At 64.2% G+C, this 16840-nt stretch overlaps 1 protein-coding gene across 1 annotated transcript in view; it reads left to right on the top strand.

Moving 5' to 3' along the window:
* Positions 1 to 2380: 2380 nt before the first annotated feature.
* The window catches only part of KCNK9 (potassium two pore domain channel subfamily K member 9), a 99543-nt gene continuing 85083 nt past the window's right edge, over positions 2381 to 16840 (top strand). Inside the window, exon 1 of the mRNA XM_058276086.2 lies at positions 2381 to 2788. Within this exon, the coding sequence (XP_058132069.1) occupies positions 2506 to 2788 (283 nt within the window). The 5' untranslated portion in view covers positions 2381 to 2505. The remainder of the gene's footprint in view (positions 2789 to 16840) is intronic.

Here is a 16840-nt window from a genome sequence, read left to right as displayed (position 1 = left end):
ACTCAACCGAGACGCGGGGGCCCCTTGCCGGGTGGGGGAAAGGGGCGCCGGCACGCGGGGGCCCCCGAAATGGGGTGGAGAGCGCCCCAGCCCGGGAGCCTCGGTGAGGCAGAGTTCTGGACCCAAGTCCCTACCGAGGGGTGCCCGAGCACGGCCAGAGGGGGCGGACGAGAGGGTCCCCGGCCCCTGGCTGATTCCCCAGGCTGCCCGATGTCGCCCTTGGCGCTTAGGCCGCCCCTTTCCCCACGGCGCCATCTCCCCCTTGGCTGGGGCGCAGGAGATGTCGCCTGGCCGTGAAAAGGGGTGCCCTGGGATGTCCGCCGTTGGGTCTCCCCATTTCCAGCTCAACAGCTCAACGGAGCACCAGCGGGAGCGGCGATTGCGCGCAGGTTCCCCGACAGCCCGAGGGGGGCCGGGGGTGGGGGTGGTGGCGAGGGAGCCCAAGGCAGGAGTGTGCAGCGGCGCGACCTAGGTCGTGGTAGGAAAGAGACACAGCCGAGCAATGCCTCCTCTCAGGACCAAAGGAGGCGCTGCGCCCCCCTGCCCGAGCCTGGTGGTCGACCCCGGCTCCTCCCGAGAGGGGCGGCCGCGCGCCGCGGGGAGCCGGGGGAGGGGCAGGACTGCGTTCCCGGCGCACCCGCACCCCGCCTCGGGGGACCAAGGAGCGCTTGTCCGAAAAGCAACAAGGAAGGGACAAGGAAGAGGGACGCGCCGTCCTCCCCTGCGCCCCCGGCCACAGCAGGGCGGCCCGTGCCCCCGCCCCCCCAGCGCTCCCCGGGGAAGGGCCGGGCCTGCAGGTGCTGGGATCCCCGGCGGGCGCCGCTCACCCGGGCTGAGGCGGCCCCCGGGACCTTACCACGCGGCGGGGTGGAGGCGACGGTGCCCCGGCCAGTGACCCGCGCCCGCGCCAGGTGCTGGGTGGCGGGCCCCGAGGGGGGGTGGGGACCGCGTGCGCCGCCGCCGCCGCCTGGATGCTCCCGGGCGCCCACGACCCTCCCCTGCGGCGGGCGACTTTCTCCCCGCGTCCCCCCCTCCTGCCGCCCGGCTGCCCTCTCGGGCTGCTTCTCTCCTTCCTCGGGTCCGGGGTCCCCCAAACTCTCCTCCCCGCGAGGCCGCGCGCGCTTTCAGGCAGCCAGGGAAGAGGGCCCCGCGGCGCCCCAACAAGTCCCCATCCCCGCGCCGAAACCCGCCGGCGGCTCCGCCCCCTGCACCCACCCCTCCGGCCGCCCCCCGCCCCCTCGCCGGCGGCGCGGGCCGCCCCTCCCGCGCTCCCTCCGCGTGCGCCCTGCGCCGCGCGCGGTCTGCAGCGGAGCCGCCACGCCGCCTCGCCAGCTGGCGGGGGCCCAGGCGGGAGGCGGCGCGCCCCGGAGGCTGCGGGAGGGAGGGAGGAGGGGAGGCTGGGCCTCGGCGTAGCTCGGCCCCCGCCCCCCGCGGCCCTCCCGCCAGAGCGGGGCTGCCACGCGCGTTCACACACACGCGCACACACACTCGGGCTCTCTCCTGCGCGCACGCACACCGCGTCCCGGGCAGCCCAGCGCCGCGCCCGCCTCCCCGGACCCCGGCGGACCCCGACCCCGGCGCGGCTCATGCGCCCGCGCCGGCCCCGCAGCTCCTCGAGGCCCGCGGGACCCCTCCCGCCGCCGCCGCCGCCGCGCCCGCCGCCCCCGGAGGAGCGGGCTGGCCGGCCGCCGCCCCCGCGCCGCCCCCCGGCCGTCCTCGCGGTCGCTCCGCCGCGGGCCCTGCCGCCCGGGGGCCGCGCCCCGCTCCCGCGCCTCGGGGGCTGAGCCCCGCGAACTTCGCCCGCCGCGAGCCGGGGTGGGCGCGGGGCGCCCGGACCTCTGGGCCTCGGGTGCCCCGCCCGCCGCCCCCGCTCGGCCCCCCGCCCCCCGGGCTCGCCGGGGACTCCGGAGACGCGGCCACTTAGCAAACTTTTGCACCCCCCGCCGAGGGGCCCGAGGCCGCGCGAAGGGGGCCGGCGGTCCCGCGGGGCGCGCGCCGCCCTGCGGGCTCCTCGCCGGGCGCCGCCGCCCGGGAGCCGGCCCCCGAGGGGCGCGGGCGCCGGCAGCCCCCCTCGGGCCGCGCTCCGGCTCCCGCTCCCGCCCCTGCGCGGCCGGCGGGAGCGGGGGGCCGCCGCGCATGGCCCTGCGCAGCGGGCCGGGCTCCCTGGGCCGGGTCTGGCGCAGGGTGGCGGGGCTCCCGGACGCCTGGCCCCGGCGCTCCAGCAGCCTCCTGTGCCTGTCCGGCTTCTCGCCCGGGCCCGCGCCGCCCCTGCCTCGCCGGCTGCCTCGCGGTGGCGGCGGCGGCGGCCCCGGCGCAGGGGGGCCCCCCCAGCCTCCCCGCCCCCCGCCTCCCTGCTGCTGGTGCTGCTGCTGCCGCCGCCGCCGCTTACAACTTGGAGGCGGCGGCGGCGGCGGAGGCGGCGGCGGCCGCCGGGCGCTGCAGTGGGACGCGCGCGGCTGCGAGCCTGCGGGACATGCCCCCCGCGCCGGCTCCTTGCTGGCGGCCATGAAGAGGCAGAACGTGCGGACTCTGTCCCTCATCGTCTGCACCTTCACCTACCTGCTGGTGGGCGCCGCCGTCTTCGACGCGCTGGAGTCGGACCACGAGATGCGCGAGGAGGAGAAACTCAAAGCCGAGGAGATCCGAATCAAGGGGAAGTACAACATCAGCGCCGAGGACTACCGGCAGCTGGAGCTGGTGATCCTGCAGTCGGAGCCGCACCGCGCCGGCGTCCAGTGGAAATTTGCCGGCTCCTTCTACTTTGCCATCACGGTCATCACCACCATAGGTAAGGGCTGGGCGCGCCGCCGCCGGGCGCCCCGGGAGGCGGCAGGGGTGCGGGGCGCCCAGGCGTCCACGCAGCCTTCCGCGGGGGCCCCCTCCCGCCGCGCCCCCTCCTCGCCGGCGAGCCCACGTCCCTCGCCTGCCTCGGCGCCTCGCCCCTCGGGGACCCCACCCCGTGCTCCTCTCCGCGCCGGTGTGTCTGGGCCGGGCGTGCGAGCCCCGAGCGTGCGGGTGCCGGCGGAGCGGAGGCGCCACTTTTGCCAAGAGAGTGGAGCGCTAAGAATAATCGCGTCGCAGACACCCACCCACCCACCGCCCCAGCGCGGGCTGGGCTGCGCCGCGCGGGGTTCCAAGGCTTACACTTACTACCTCGCCGGGAGTTGGGGAGGGCTGTCCTGGCACCCGTGGCGCGGAGAAAGACGCAGGTGGCCGGGGACTGCTCCCGGGGCTGGGAGTGGGAGGCGCTGGCCCTCGGCAGCCTCCAGGCCCCCCTCCAGCCTTCTCTTCTCCGAGCCCGGGTTTCAGCCTTCCGGCCTCCCGGCTCCTCTGCCTTAGTTCTGGAGCCTGGACGGGCCAGGCCTGGGGAGGAGAGAGTTCTCCTTGGGGTGTTTGGGGTGCTGGTAGCACAGCAGGCTGGACAGCTCCAGGAGCCTGGTGGAAGGTGGGGGGTGGGGCAGGCCCTGCCAGGTGCCCTGGGCCAAAACTCGGGCAGGGAAGGCTGGCTGTTGCCCAGAGTTGGGGACGCTCGGCCTCAGTCCTGAGAGAGGGTCCGCCGGGCACCCCAGGATGTCTGTGGGCCCTGGCGCAGTGGGCAGTCTCCCCTTCCGAGCCTCCAGCGTCCTGGGAACTCCGCGACGTTACACCTGAGGTCTGTGGGAACTAGAGCAGCTTGTCTCGTTCCCCCCAGGAGGGACAGCGGTTGCCCGCGGGCCAGGGGTGGCTCCCCTCTGTGGCTCTGTAACTTGTCCCGTGTCCACATCTGCCCCTCTCTGCTGCCTGGACCATCTCCTCGGACCTGCTGGGCCAACGTGCCAGCTCTCAGAGCCCGTCTCTTTCCTGCGTTCCCTGCCCCCCCCCCGCCCAGTTCTTTTTGCCCCCCCGTGCCCTGAGAAGCGGCCGCCCCCTCCCCCCTCTCCGCAACCCTCCTTTCTTCTCGGCCTTCCTCCTCTGATTTCGCCGTGGCTGTTTCTCTTTGTCTGGAAAGCTGTGCATGCTGAAAACCCGGATTTCTCAGTGCCATATGCAACAGGAAGCTCCGGCACAGGACAGCCTGTCTTCCCTGCTTGGTGGAAAAGACTTTTCTGAGAGTCATCTTGTTTTAAATGTTTAATTCATCGGGGTAGGTGTCTCTGTTTTCAGAAGGAAATTGTCCTCGTGTTCCCTCTGCTGCCAGCTTCGCTTCTGCTTGGCCCACGCCCTCTGCCCGGCAGCAGGAGCACAGGAAAGTCCTTTCCTTCTTGGCCTGGGCTCCTGGCGGCTGGGGTGGGCGGTGGCGGCGGCAGCAGCTGCACGGGCCGGGGGCCTGGTGGCTGGGAGCTGGAGAGCAGGAAAGGAAGAGGCCTGCAGAGCTGACCGCCGCTGGGGACGGGGGAGAAAACCTGCCACCCCCTTAGCGTGCCTCTGGTCTCCTGGGCAAGTGAGAGAAGTTGGTGTTTGCTGGGCCCGAGAGCTGAGCTCCAGGCACGGAGCAAAGGGTTGGAGTTGAGGGAAAAAACCCAGAAATGGTCCAGTTTTCTTAAAAAAAAAAAAAAAAAGAAGAATTGTTGAGACTCAAAGTTTTCTCCGAGGCGTGTTTCCTTTATGGATTCTGGTGGGTGGCTCTGGGTGTGGGTTTGAAATGGTTAAAACTCCAAAGAGGGAATGGCAAGGAAAGGGGCCGCATCGGGGGTCACCCCCTAGCCAGGGCCAGGGGGCGTGTGATGTCACTCTGAGAGAGGGGAAGGGCTGATGAATATGTTGTCTTCTCCCTTCCTTTTTCGCATTTTCATTGGGTTTCCAAGCGAGGCGGGTTGAGACGTGCGCGCGCGCGGGAACGCGCTGTCCTCCCACAGCGGCCCCCGGCAGGGTCACCCAGCCTGGAACCCACAGGCCTGCTCGGAATCTGAATCCTGTCTCGGTTTCCCAACTCCGAACCTCAGTTTCCCCGCCTGTAGAAGAGACGTCCCCAGCCCAGAGCTGGCAGGGTGGTGCTGGAGCCCAGGGGCTCAGGCCTGCCCGCTGCCCCGGCGCGGCCGCCGCGTGATGGGTGTCTGGTTCGGGCTCTTTGGACCCGGCAGAGCCTCCCGGGCTCTGCCCTGAGAAGCTGTCTAACAGAAGAGCTCAAATTTACAGGAAACAAAGTACCTTCCCAGTTAATTCTGTTTGTTTTCTTCTTTTTTTTAATATAAATGCAAATTGAGGTGCTCTTGGGCTTAGAGCAAAAACCCAGCCCCAAGCCAGGTCTTCCCAGGGACCCGCTCCTGTCGGACAGCGACCTTAACAGGTCGGGTCCCTCTTCGCCGATGGTCTTATTTTTAATCTAACCTTGACTGTTTCTCGAGCGTGCTTCAACTTGACGTCCACCTCTCCGAGGGGGGAGCGGCGGCCCTCGGCCCCTGCTAACGAGCGAGCGCTGCTCCGGAGATGCAGCTATTAGCTGGGCCCGTGGAATGGCTTCTAAAAACATATATAATTACCACCCCTCGTGGAGCCTGGGGCTGCGCCTTCAGAAAAGGGCTTGGAGGGACGCTGGGCCCGGGCTGCCAGCTCCCCGGGGAGCCACGGGCCCCGCGCTGCCCCGACGCTGAGGACGGGCCCGGGTCTTGCTGGCCTCCCAAGAGGGGGGCCCCGTGGCCCTCGCCTGCCGCCCGGGGGTTTCTGTGGACGTCTGGGCCACTCATAGACGATGCCGCTGAGACCTAAGCTCGTGGCGCCCTCGGCCTGTGGAATATTCCAGCGTTTGCTTTCTGATGGAAGATCGTTCTGCGGACCCCCTGCCCAGCTGGCTGGGAGAAGGGGTGAAAGCCGGGAGCGGGGCCTGGGTTCTGGCCAGGCAAGTGGAGTGCTCCGGGGCTGCTGCATTGGGCGTCAGGGCCACCCCCAGCTCTCCCACGGCCGGCCCCCCAGGCCCGAACTGCGCCCCATCGCCAGCTGCTGCCAGTGACGGGCAGAGCGGGACCTCCGTGACACTTCCCCTTTGACTCTAGAACCTAAGTTCCTCCCACTTGGAGCAGGTCCAGAAGGAGAGACTGCTCAGAAACCAGGTCTGGTCGCAGGGTCGCCCTGCTGCAAAGAGGAGGTGGTGGCATGAAGGGAGGTGCATCGGGGCAGGGTTTGCCCAGGCCCGGGTGCGGCCAGGGCAGGCCTGGAGTCTAGGCTGAGGAGCAGGAGGGGGCCCACCCAGGAAGTGCTGGGGGCCCCGGCTCGTTTTGCTCGAGATCGTGCACCTGCTTGGAAACAGTTTGTTGCATCTTTCTCCCCTCTCACCTTCAAAGAGCACCGCGAGCAGGGTCCTCGTGGCCTGTAAAGCACCTTTTGCCCTTTTCTTCTGTCTTTCTCGGGTGTCGTTTTTGAGGCTCAGTTCACACCCTTACTGGGCACCTGCCGCCACCCGGGGCCCGGTGGACGTGACGAGGTGAGGCCTGGTCTGGAGGCAGGAGGCAGCTGGCACCCAGTTGGGTGCAGTTCAGCAGAAAGTGCAGGGATGGAGCCCGTGGCTGCCTTAACCCAGAGGGGCCATTCCCTGCTTGGCCCTTTGAAGCTGCCTCCCAGGCCCTCGCCCTCCAGGAAGTCCTCCTGGCTTTCCTCCCCACCCCTGCTGCCCCCCTCCACTGCGGCCTGGAGACGTCTCTTCTGGCCAGCGCTGGTGCGTCTCTTCTCCAGGTTCCTCCTGCAGAGGGGCCTCTGCCCCAGCCGGCTGTGCGGGGCGGAGCCCGGTGCTTGCTCCATCCACGTCCTGCCCCACGTTGCAGATGAGGAAACTGAGGCTGAGGCGAGGCAGCGCACACCCAGGCCGGGGGCAGTCAGCGCCTCCTCACTGCAGCCTCGGACCCTGGAGGGGTCCCAGGAGCCAGGGGCGGCCGGTGGAAGGTTCCCGCTGCCTCCTGCTGCGTCTCCCTTTAACTCCCCGTCGTCGGCGAAGCCTGCGCCGTCCCCCAGGGCTGGAGGGGAGCAGGAGTGAAGCCGGGGTCCCATGGGCTGCTCCCCTCACCCGGCCTCGGGACCTGGGCGAATCCACCGCGCTGCGGAGCCCCTGTGCGTTGATGCCGTGCAGGGAAGCAGGGCAGGTGCGGTTCCTTCTCTCCCGGGGTGTCCACAGGGGTGGGGAGGTGCCCTGCGGCAGGGGTGGGAGTCAGAGTTGGAGGTCCCATCGTTTTCACCTGCTCTTTCCTGGTCTCTCTCACCCGCTGGGTCCAGCGAGGTTAGAGCAGGGGCAGGGGGAAGGGGGCAGCCAGGCCTCGGGCAACAGCGGCTGGTCCAGCACCTGCCCGGTCCAGCCATCCCTGCCCCCAGCCCTGCCTGTTCAGCCCCACCCCTGCCCGTTCAGTACCCACGCGCTAACTCCCCGTTCAGTGGATTATCACCCAGCACCTTCCGTGGGCTGGGGTGGCGCGGTGCTGGCCCCTGCAGACCGTGGCGCAGGAGTGCGCGCAGAGCCCCTGGCCGGGGGGGGGCCTCCGTGGTGCTTTCCCTACATCCCCTTCCTGCCAGGTGCGCAGCCGACCCCAGCCACGTTGATTTTCAGAACTTTCTCTCGCAGCATGACGGTCATCCAGAACTGTGCCCAGGCGAGTGCCTTGCTCAGTGGACTTTTGTAAACAGCTCACGCCCAAGTAGCTGGCACTCGGGTCGAGACCCGAAGCATGACCAGCGCCCCAGGGCCCCTCTCGTTTAGCCAGCTTCTTCTTGAATGCCCCTTAACGACAGGGAGCTCATCCCCTCACGCCGTCATGAGGTGTGCCTTCTGATGAATGTTGAGGTTATGGTGTGGGGGTCTGATCTGGCTGCCCGCCCTTGAGGGAAGACATGTGTTTTGGGGGGTTCTTCTCTTCAAGGTGTGGCCAGGCTCACAGCTGTCACCTGAGGAGGGGTGGCGGGTCTTCAGTAGAAACTGGAACTTGGGGGGGCAGCTGAGGCCAAGGGAGCAGCAGAGGAGTTCGGTGCATGCAAGTCTTGGTGGGTTCTGGGGTGGGGCCTCAGAACCCAGCGTCTGGGGGATATGCAGAGCCCCAGGGGTGCCACGCTGGTGTGCAGCTGACGCTGCGCAGACACTGGGAGGGTGGGCAGGAGGCCCCAGGCCAGGCCGCGTGGGCCGCTGGGACCCGGGAGGCGAGGACCTGCGCAGGCACGCTGATAACGGGGGGCAGCGGGCACTCTGGGGCCCCACAGGCCGGAATTTGGGACGTGAGTGTGGGGCCAGGCCTGGCCCTCCCCCGGGGCACCCACCTCCTCGCGGGCCTGGGGCTCGTTTCCTGGGGTTTTGCTTTGAGGGTTCCTCTGCCCACCTGCCCACCCGCCCACTTGCCCACCCGCCCACCTGCCCACCCGCCCACCTGCAGGTGCCTCTGCCTGCAGAGGGGGCGCTGCCCCAGAGCCTCCAGGTCTCCAGGCAGGGGCTGCACGGCGCCCGGCCCCCACTTCACAGGGATTTGGAGAAAGCCTGGGGCCCCCGCAGTGCCCGATGCCCCTCCGCAGCCCGGCCCCTGCCCCCGAGCAGTTCTGGTCTGTGTGTCCCTTCAAGTCCGGTCTGACCGTGCAGAGAGGGGAGCCCCCTCGAGCGCCGCCCTGCTGGCGGCTTTTCCTGGACGGCCCAGCCCCGCGCGGACTTGTCCTGAGCGCGCAGTTCCTGCGGCCGTGCGCCGCCTGCACCTCAGCAGCGTGTCCAGCCCGGGGCGGGGGGGGGTCCCCGAATCAGGCCTCGGCCTTGCTCCCCAAGCAGGGCGGAGTCACGTGCCATTGGGGGGCAGGAGAAGAGGGGACGGCGGGCGGAAACACCGCAGCGGGAAGATGAGGCAGCGTGGGCGCCTGCCACCGCGGGGGTTTGTGTACCCCGGGACCCCGGCACCGTGGTGCCCTGCCTGAGCCCACCTGCCCCCGCGGTGCCCTGCCTTGGGCCCCACCCTGCCCCTGTGGTGCCCTGCCTGGGGCCTTGGGGTCAGCCGGGCCCTGAGCGACGCCGGGTGTCCAGGGAGCAGCTGCTGGGAGGGGGTGCGCTGAGCGGTGGGGGCCGTGCCTGGTCACCGAGCCAGTGGGTGGCACTGGGACCACCAGGGTCAGGGTGGCGGGTGGAGGAGGTGGTGTGGGCGTGGCAGGGGGGATGCTGGGCCAGGCACCCTGAGAGCCAGGGCTGGGTCCCGGGGCCTCAGTGTCCCCCCGGGAGTGGGTGGTGGAGCCCCGCAGAGGGGCGGGGCAGGCCCCTGGAGCCACACCCCCCCGGCTGGGTGGCCTGCGGGCTGTCCGCAGACCCCTCCCCAGGCACGGCCCTTCGGCCCTGGCGTCGTCCTCTGTGAAACAGGGACAGCAGGGCGCAGCTTTCCGTGTCGCCATCAGGGCCTGGACGGTCTCGAGACGAGGTGGGCGCCCCCCAGTGCGCGCAGTGGTGGGGGCACTGGGCAAAGGCCGGGGGCTCGTGGGGCGCCGCGGGCTCTGGGAGGAGCCGTGAGGATCCCTCTGCAGCTCTGGCCCTGCTCTCCACCCGCCCCCCCCCCCCGCCCCCTTTGGGCCCAGGGCTCCAGTCCCAGGGGGGCTGCTTGACACCTCCCCATGTCGACACCCTCGGGTGGGACGCGGTCTGCCCTATGCACGGTGCTGGAAGGGGGGTGACCCCCAGGGAAGCCACCCCACTTAGCCGCCGTGGTGACTGCCATGCAACCCCAGGACCTGTCACGGTTCTCTGTCCTGAGACCCCAGGTCTGCCCACCCAGTGTCGAGTTAGAGCCAGGCCCGAAGCCCCCTCATTCTCCAGTTCCCACCCTGCCCGGGCCCCTCTGCCCAGCTGCAGCCCCCCTCCCCCTGCTGCAGCCCCCTCCCCCGCTGCAGCCCCCCTCCCCCGCTGCAGCCCCCTCCCCCCGCTGCAGCCCTCCCCCGCTGCAGCCCCCTCCCCCAGCTGCAGCCCCCTCCCCCCGCTGCAGCCCTCCCCCGCTGCAGCCCCCTCCTCCCGCTGCAGCCCTCCCCCGCTGCAGCCCCCCTCCCCCAGCTGCAGCCCCCTCCCCCGCTGCAGCCCCTCCCCTGCTGCAGCCCCCCCTCCCCCAGCTGCAAGCCCCCTCCCCCGCTGCAGCCCCCTCCCCTGCTGCAGCCCCCTCCCCCGCTGCAGCCCCCCTCCCCCTGCTGCAGCCCCTTCCCCCGCTGCAGCCCCCCTCCCCCCGCTGCAGCCCCCTCCCCCCACTGCAGCCCTCCCCCGCTGCAGCCCCCCTCCCCCAGCTGCAGCCCCCTCCCCCGCTGCAGCCCCCTCCCCTGCTGCAGCCCCCCTCCCCCCTGCTGCAGCCCCCTCCCCCTCTGCAGCCCCCTCCCCCTCTGCAGCCCCCTCCCCCGCTGCAGCCCCCCTCCCCCAGCTGCAGCCCCCTCCCCCAGCTGCAGCCCCCTCCCCCAGCTGTAGCCCCCTCCCCCAGCTGCAGTCCCCTCCCCCAGCTGCAGTCCCCTCCCCCAGCTGCAGACCCCTCCCCCAGCTGCAATCCCCCTCCCTGGATGCCCTTTCTCCCTCAGGCAAGGCCGGCTTGCTCCTGTGCCCCCCAGCCCGTGTGCCTCCCGGCCCTGGTAACTGGCCCCAGTTTTGCATGTGTGCCTCAGTCTCCCTAGCTGACCCCAGGGACAGGGGTCTCGGTCCTCTCTCCTGGGCCAGGTGGGGCAGTCCTGAGGGCAGGGGGACTCAGGCCCCGGATGACGATGCCTGGCCCTGCACTGTCCCCGCGGCTTCCCTTCCACCTCCTCTCACCTCGTGCCCTCCACTGGCCTTGTCCGCCAGCTCTCCATGCTGTTCCTGCTGCCAGCCTGGCCCCTAGCCTCCCGGCTTAGCCCCCTGCCCCCAACTTGCCCCCTGCACTCGTAGCCCCCCTCTCCATCTCCCCCATCCCCACCCTGCCCGGCACCTGGCACGTACAGGGCCGTAGAGGGAGTGTTTGTTGAATGACTGCCTGATGGACTCTTGGGACCCAGCCGAGCTGTCCAGGCACCAGGAAGTTCATCAGCGCACAAGCACAGGTGGGGGCGTCTGAGGGTCCCGTGGCTGCACGGTGGGAGGCGTGGAGGGTGAGGGGCCGGCGAGGCCTGTGGAGACAGCGGGCAGCCCCTGGGGGGCCATGCATGCGGAGGGGTGACTGTGGTGATCCAGGCTGTACAGGGTTGCTCCCGGGCCCTGGCCCCCAGACCCATTTCCGTGTGCAGGCTGCCCCCCCGCCGGCCTCCGCCCACACCCCCAGCCCCGTCTAGCTTGGGGAGGTGCCGTCAGGGTCCGCGGGGACTCCCCCAGCCTCGCCAGGGGCCCCGGGGCCTGTGGGGCACTCCTGTCCCCGCGGGGAGAGAAAGTGCTTGCCGCGGGCCGGCGAGGACCCGGGGCACGTGGTGGAGGGGGCCCGGGGTTCCACCCGCGGGGGGCGTTGCTTTGCTGGGCGCCCCCTTCCAGCCTCCCAGTCAGGGCGGGAGTGACGGGGCTCTCGTGAGCGTCGCTGTGACAGCTGACCTTCCCCATCCCCGGGGGGACAGCAGGGGAGAGGGGGTTGAGTCAGGGAGGGTCTTGGGTGGGGGCAGGTGGCCCTTGACTTGAACGTGGGGGCTGAGAGCTGGGGCAGGTGCTGGGGGGTCCGCGGAGGGGACACTCGCCCCCCGCCGCGAGCCCTGGGCAGGCTTTTTGCTGGCGGGGACGTGGGGGGAGCAGCCCTGAGGACGGTGTGTGCTCCTGAGCGCCAGCAGCGCCACCCCCAGCGGGGGCAGTGCCGGGGTCCCCGCGTTTCACGGGGCTTTGTGTCTGACGTGATGGCTGTGACCCCGGGGAGCCTTGGGACCCCCCGGGGCTCGGGACACGTCCCACCCCCGCGCCTGACCGTCAGGGTGTGGGTCTCAGGCGGGTGCCTCTTCCCGGAGGTGACGTCCTCCTTCTGGGGGACCCGCGGTTGGCAGGACCAGTCTGAGCTCTCAGGCGCAGTGGGGGCCAGTGCGTGCCGCGGTCCTGATAGTTCTGCTTTCCTGAAAAGATGCAGTGGAAAGCCTGGCGGGGGCACTTGTGAAGCGGGAGAAAAGCCCCGTGAGTCACCTGTGTCCCACGGCCACATGCAGGAGCAGCTTCAGCTTTCCGCGTGCACCTTCTTGTCTTCCTCCGAACGTGCCCGCTGTTTTTCTCATTGTCATCACAGCGAATCCATCAGGGATTGTGTTCGCTATATATAACAGACAACCTGAGAACAATTACCTAAGAAACAGTGGATTTTTCTCAGTTTGGGAGTCTAGGGCCAGCGGATCTGGCAGGTGCCTCCATGATATCTTTAGGCACTCAGGCTCCATCTTTCTGCGCAGCCATCTTAGCTTCACTTTCATCCTCAGGCTGGTTGCCTCATGGCTCCAAGATGGCTGCTCAAGCTCCAGCATCACGGCTGAGATCCTGGCAGGAAGAAGAGGAAGAATAAAAGTCAAAGGTGTGTGCCAGCTGAGCCTCTCCTTTCTAAAGAGCTTTCCTGGATAATTCACCCAATGACTTCTACTTCTACTTCATTGGCCAGAAGTGTGTCTCATGCCTCACTCTAGCTGCAAGGGAATCTGAAAAGCGTAGTTTAAAAAAATTTATTTAACTGGGGCATGTTGCTGCGAACCAAATTGGGGTTCTGATGGTGAGGAAGGAGGAGAAACATTGTTAGACATGCACGGTGGCTGTGGCGGTTGGCATAGCTTTTCAGAGCACCCTTTTTTTTTTTGAGTTCCCATCAAACATTACCTTGCATTTCTGCAGTCTTAAGGGAAATTTATTTCAATGGCTAAATGCCATTGAATGAACATATTAGCTATGTAACCATTGCTATTTTTAGTGACTAATGTATTTTTCCTTTTTCTTAATTGCGGATTATGAAGACTGCCGCGCTGGACGTCTGTGTGTGCAGAGCCTGCTGGCTTGCTCCCGGGGTGGGGTTCCTGGGCCGGGGGCCGCGAGCAACTGGTGTGTTACTCCACTGTTCCCACGAGCAGTGGCACAAGCACGGTCCACTTTGGTGGCTTCACTGCCACCGTGGCAGCCCTTGGCTGTGCTGGAGGCGTGTCTGGTGTTCTCACCGCTCTAGAACATTCTCTTAGCCATCTTTGCGTGCCTTCCAAAGGCAGCCTGGACCAGCCACGTGGTGTGGGCAGGCCGGGGTCCGCAGTCAGGAAAACCCACCCATTGTCAAGGCCTGGAACCCACAACCTCCTGTCGGACATCATGGAGCCAGCGGGGAAGGGAGCCAGCGGGCCACAGTGTTGCTCCGGGGACAGCAGTCTGGTCCAGCCAATCGGCTGTCATCCCTGGAACTCTGTGCTGAGAAGCAGCCATGTGGGAAGGAGTGCTGTATATAATTGATTGGTCATGTCTGCCATGGGCGTAGAATGGGCAGTGGTTGCATGCTTGCCACATACTTACCTCCCCCGGGCCGCTGGAAGAGAGAGCTCCAGAAGGTGGAGAGCTTTTCCTCAGTGTGCCGAAAGTGACACTGCTGCGGCTATCACTGTGCAGTCCTGCCAGTTTACAAGGCACGGACCCCTCCAGTTCTGTCTTTCATCTGTGCAACAGCCCAGAGAAGTAGGCTGGGTCCAGCCTGAGGCTCAGAGAGGTCCAGCGACGTGCCTGGGGAGCACAGTGGAACTTGAATCAGTCTGCCCTTCAGCCTAGCATTCCTTCCCTCCACCGCGGCCTCTCTCTCGTACTGTCCCAGATCCTGTTCACAGCTGGGTCGTCCCAGGCTGGGCCTCAGGACAAATCAGCCTCAATGACTATTGCCTGACGGTCAGGAGGGATGCAGGGTCATCTAGGCCTGCCCTCCTCTTCTGTTGAGCCCTCCAGAGATGGAGAGCACAGTACCCCACTAAATTTTCCAGGGAGAGGAAGCTGGGGTGTCGGTGCTAACACAAAAGAAAAGGGGAAAGAAGGGCTCACTCCTGCTTGTTTGGACCCACTGACCAGAGTTGCCCCGTGCCAAGTTTAACCTCTCATTGTCTTGCCACAACAAGAGGGCTCTCTTTTAGGGCCCACCTAAGGGCTTCTGGCCATTTGCAGACATATCTCATCTAATTTTAACCCTAGGAGATCTATATTTTCATGTGTCCCCTTGTGACAGATAAGAACCTGGTAGATCAGAGAGGTTAAGCATCTTGCCCAGAGTTGGACAGCTATCAGAACCAGGATGCAGACCTAAGTAGTCTGGCTTCAGAGTCTATGCTTGTAACTGTATTGTCCTATACTGCTTCTTTAGACCTTGTGTAATAGCTAGCTAGAGGCGTGTAACAAATTAGCCAAAATCGTAGAGGCTTCTAGTCCATGGCTCAGCTGGGAGCTGTTTCTCATTGGACTGCAGGTTGCCTGGGGTGGCTGTTCCAGGTTTTCCCCTTGGGGTGGGAAAGCAGCAGAAGCAAATGAGACCCCCTTGCCACCATGTCACTTATTCCACATGCCATTAGCCAAAGCAAGTCACAGGACCGAGGCTGAAGTCAAGGGGTAGGGAAATACCCTCTGCACACTGTGAGGCCAAGGCAGGGGCACGGTTTTCATCCCCTTGGCTGACCAAGAGCTCGTCCACACTCTTGCCAAGCCCCTGCGCCCCTCCACAGTTAGCTGTCTGTGCAGTGGAGGGCACACAGCTCTGGGCTCTGTCCCTGCCACGGCACCAAGATGCCGTGCTGTTTCCTCATCTGCAAAGTGGACGCTGCGTCGTCCACCCCACAGAGCTGCTGCGAGAATTAAATGAGATCATGGAAAACTTGGGGCACAGGGACTGTCACATGGAAAAGTTGCTCAACAGATGTTGGTTTGGGGCCATATCAAGTATACGGACATGATGTTAGCTTATTTTGGCTAAGAAGATTGTACTGCCAAGCAGGTTAGTTAGTTGTTAGTCTCAACATCTGCTGGTGTGTTGGGTTGAAAGGCTGCCATGTAGAGACCCCCCCCCCCAGAGGTGCCACCGAGGGGCTGCCTGCCTGCCCTCAGCCTCGTGTCCCCACAGCAGATGTGGCGGCTCGGGCCTCCCTCAGTGTGGTTGGAGCACGTTAAGTCTACTGCGTTTCCTTTAAACTTTTTTCTTCATTGGAGCTTTTGTAGGTAGCTTGTAGTACCTCTGTAGTTTAAAACCATGCACTTAGTGTTAGGTTCTTCATTGGGTTAATTTGTTATGGCTATATATAATACATGAGTCTTTAAGAGAGATGTATTAAAATGTTATAAGTGAAGCGAAATGTCTAGGACATGCTTCAAACTAAGCTGAGTTGTACGGGAAGTGGGTGGGGTTTAGATAGAACAAGATTGGTCCTGATTGTTGATTGTTGATGCTTGATTATTCAGATGGGGACTCATTATGCTTTTTCTTTTACCCTAGTTTGTGTATTAGTCAGCCAACTGGGTGCTGATGCAGAATACCAGAAATCTGTTGGCTTTTCTAACGGGTATTTACTTGGGGTAGGAGCTTACAGTTACCAGGCCGTGAAGCCTAAGTCACTTCCCTCACCAAAGTCTGTTGCCACGTGTGGGAGCAGGGCGGCTGTCTGTCTCTGCCAGGGTCCAGCCTCCCTCTTCCTCCTAAGGCTCCGTGGTCCCAGCTTCTCCCCTCTCAGCTGTGGGCTGGCCTAAGCCCGTCTCTCTCCCTGGGGCTCGTTTCTTTCTGGGCGTTCTCAGCTGTTCAGGGCTCTCTTCAGCCGCAAACTGTCAGGCGCGTGGCTCGACTCTCCCCACGGCTCCAGCATTCAAAACTAAACTCTGTTTGCTTCTCCATGGATGTACTTCCCTGTCTTTGAGCATCTGTTGATAGGGCCCACGAAGGGGAGGGGAGGCATGGGGACTCAAACCGAGTCGCCCTAGCGATGTGGTCAAATAAAAGCCCTCATCTTGATTTATTAAAGTAAAAGTGAAACCTCTGGGTCTAATGCAATCTCGTGCACCCAGAGGAACACAATCCAGTATCTATTTTTGGAATTCATAAACGATACCAAACTGCCACACTTTGTATCTGAATATTAGCAGAGTGAAAACTTTAAAAAACCAGGCGTAAAAGCACACGTGGAAGTGTCTCCCCACGGCGGGGCCCTGGCGGCAGCAGCTCATTGCACCAGAGAGCGTGGAAGCGGCCGGCCGCAGCCCAGCCCCTGGCCTGGCCATGCGTTTTCTTTGGCACGCCTATTATTTGAAAAAAAAATTGGAATTAGTTGCCAACATTTATTGATTTTTTTCAAAAGAACCAGCTCTTTGCTTTATGAATTAGGTGATCTATTTTATTGATGTTGCCTTTTGTCTTTATTAAACACTTAGTTTGCATGCTTTAGTCGTATTTATTTTTCTTTCCCTGGATTCATGCACTGACAGTTACTTAGACTTTGTTTTTGTTGTTTTAATGTATTAGAGGCTATCCGTTTTCCTCTGTATGCCACTTCAGCTACATCTCATAGGTTTCTCATAGTCATTTATTTATAAGCAATTTGCATATTTAGTCACTTTTTCTTTAATTCAAGTATTATTTGAAATGTGTATTTCTTTTTTAAAACTTTATTTTGTACGTTCAATAATTGAAAACATAATCAATTAAAAAATTAAAAAGAAAACATAGTTAAGTAAAAACACATTTGTCATTTAAATGTACTGGATATATATATGTATTGAATCATACAATATATTACATAATACACAATGTGTATCCTTTTTGTATTTTTTTGAAGATATATAGATCATGAAAAATGTTACATTAAAAAATATAAACGGTTCCCCCATACCCCACCCCCCACCCCCCCCACTCCCCCCACTCCCCCCACTCCCCCCACTCCTCCCACATCAACAACCTCCCCCACCAGTGTGGCCCATTCACTGCATTTGGTGAGTATATTTTGGAGCACAGCTGCACCACGCGGATTATAGTTTACATTG

Source organism: Dasypus novemcinctus, chromosome 14, assembly GCF_030445035.2.
Source record: "Dasypus novemcinctus isolate mDasNov1 chromosome 14, mDasNov1.1.hap2, whole genome shotgun sequence".
Taxonomy (NCBI): domain Eukaryota; kingdom Metazoa; phylum Chordata; class Mammalia; order Cingulata; family Dasypodidae; genus Dasypus; species Dasypus novemcinctus.
Note: the sequence above shows the minus strand (reverse complement) of the source record. Positions and strands in the feature narration are given on the sequence as shown.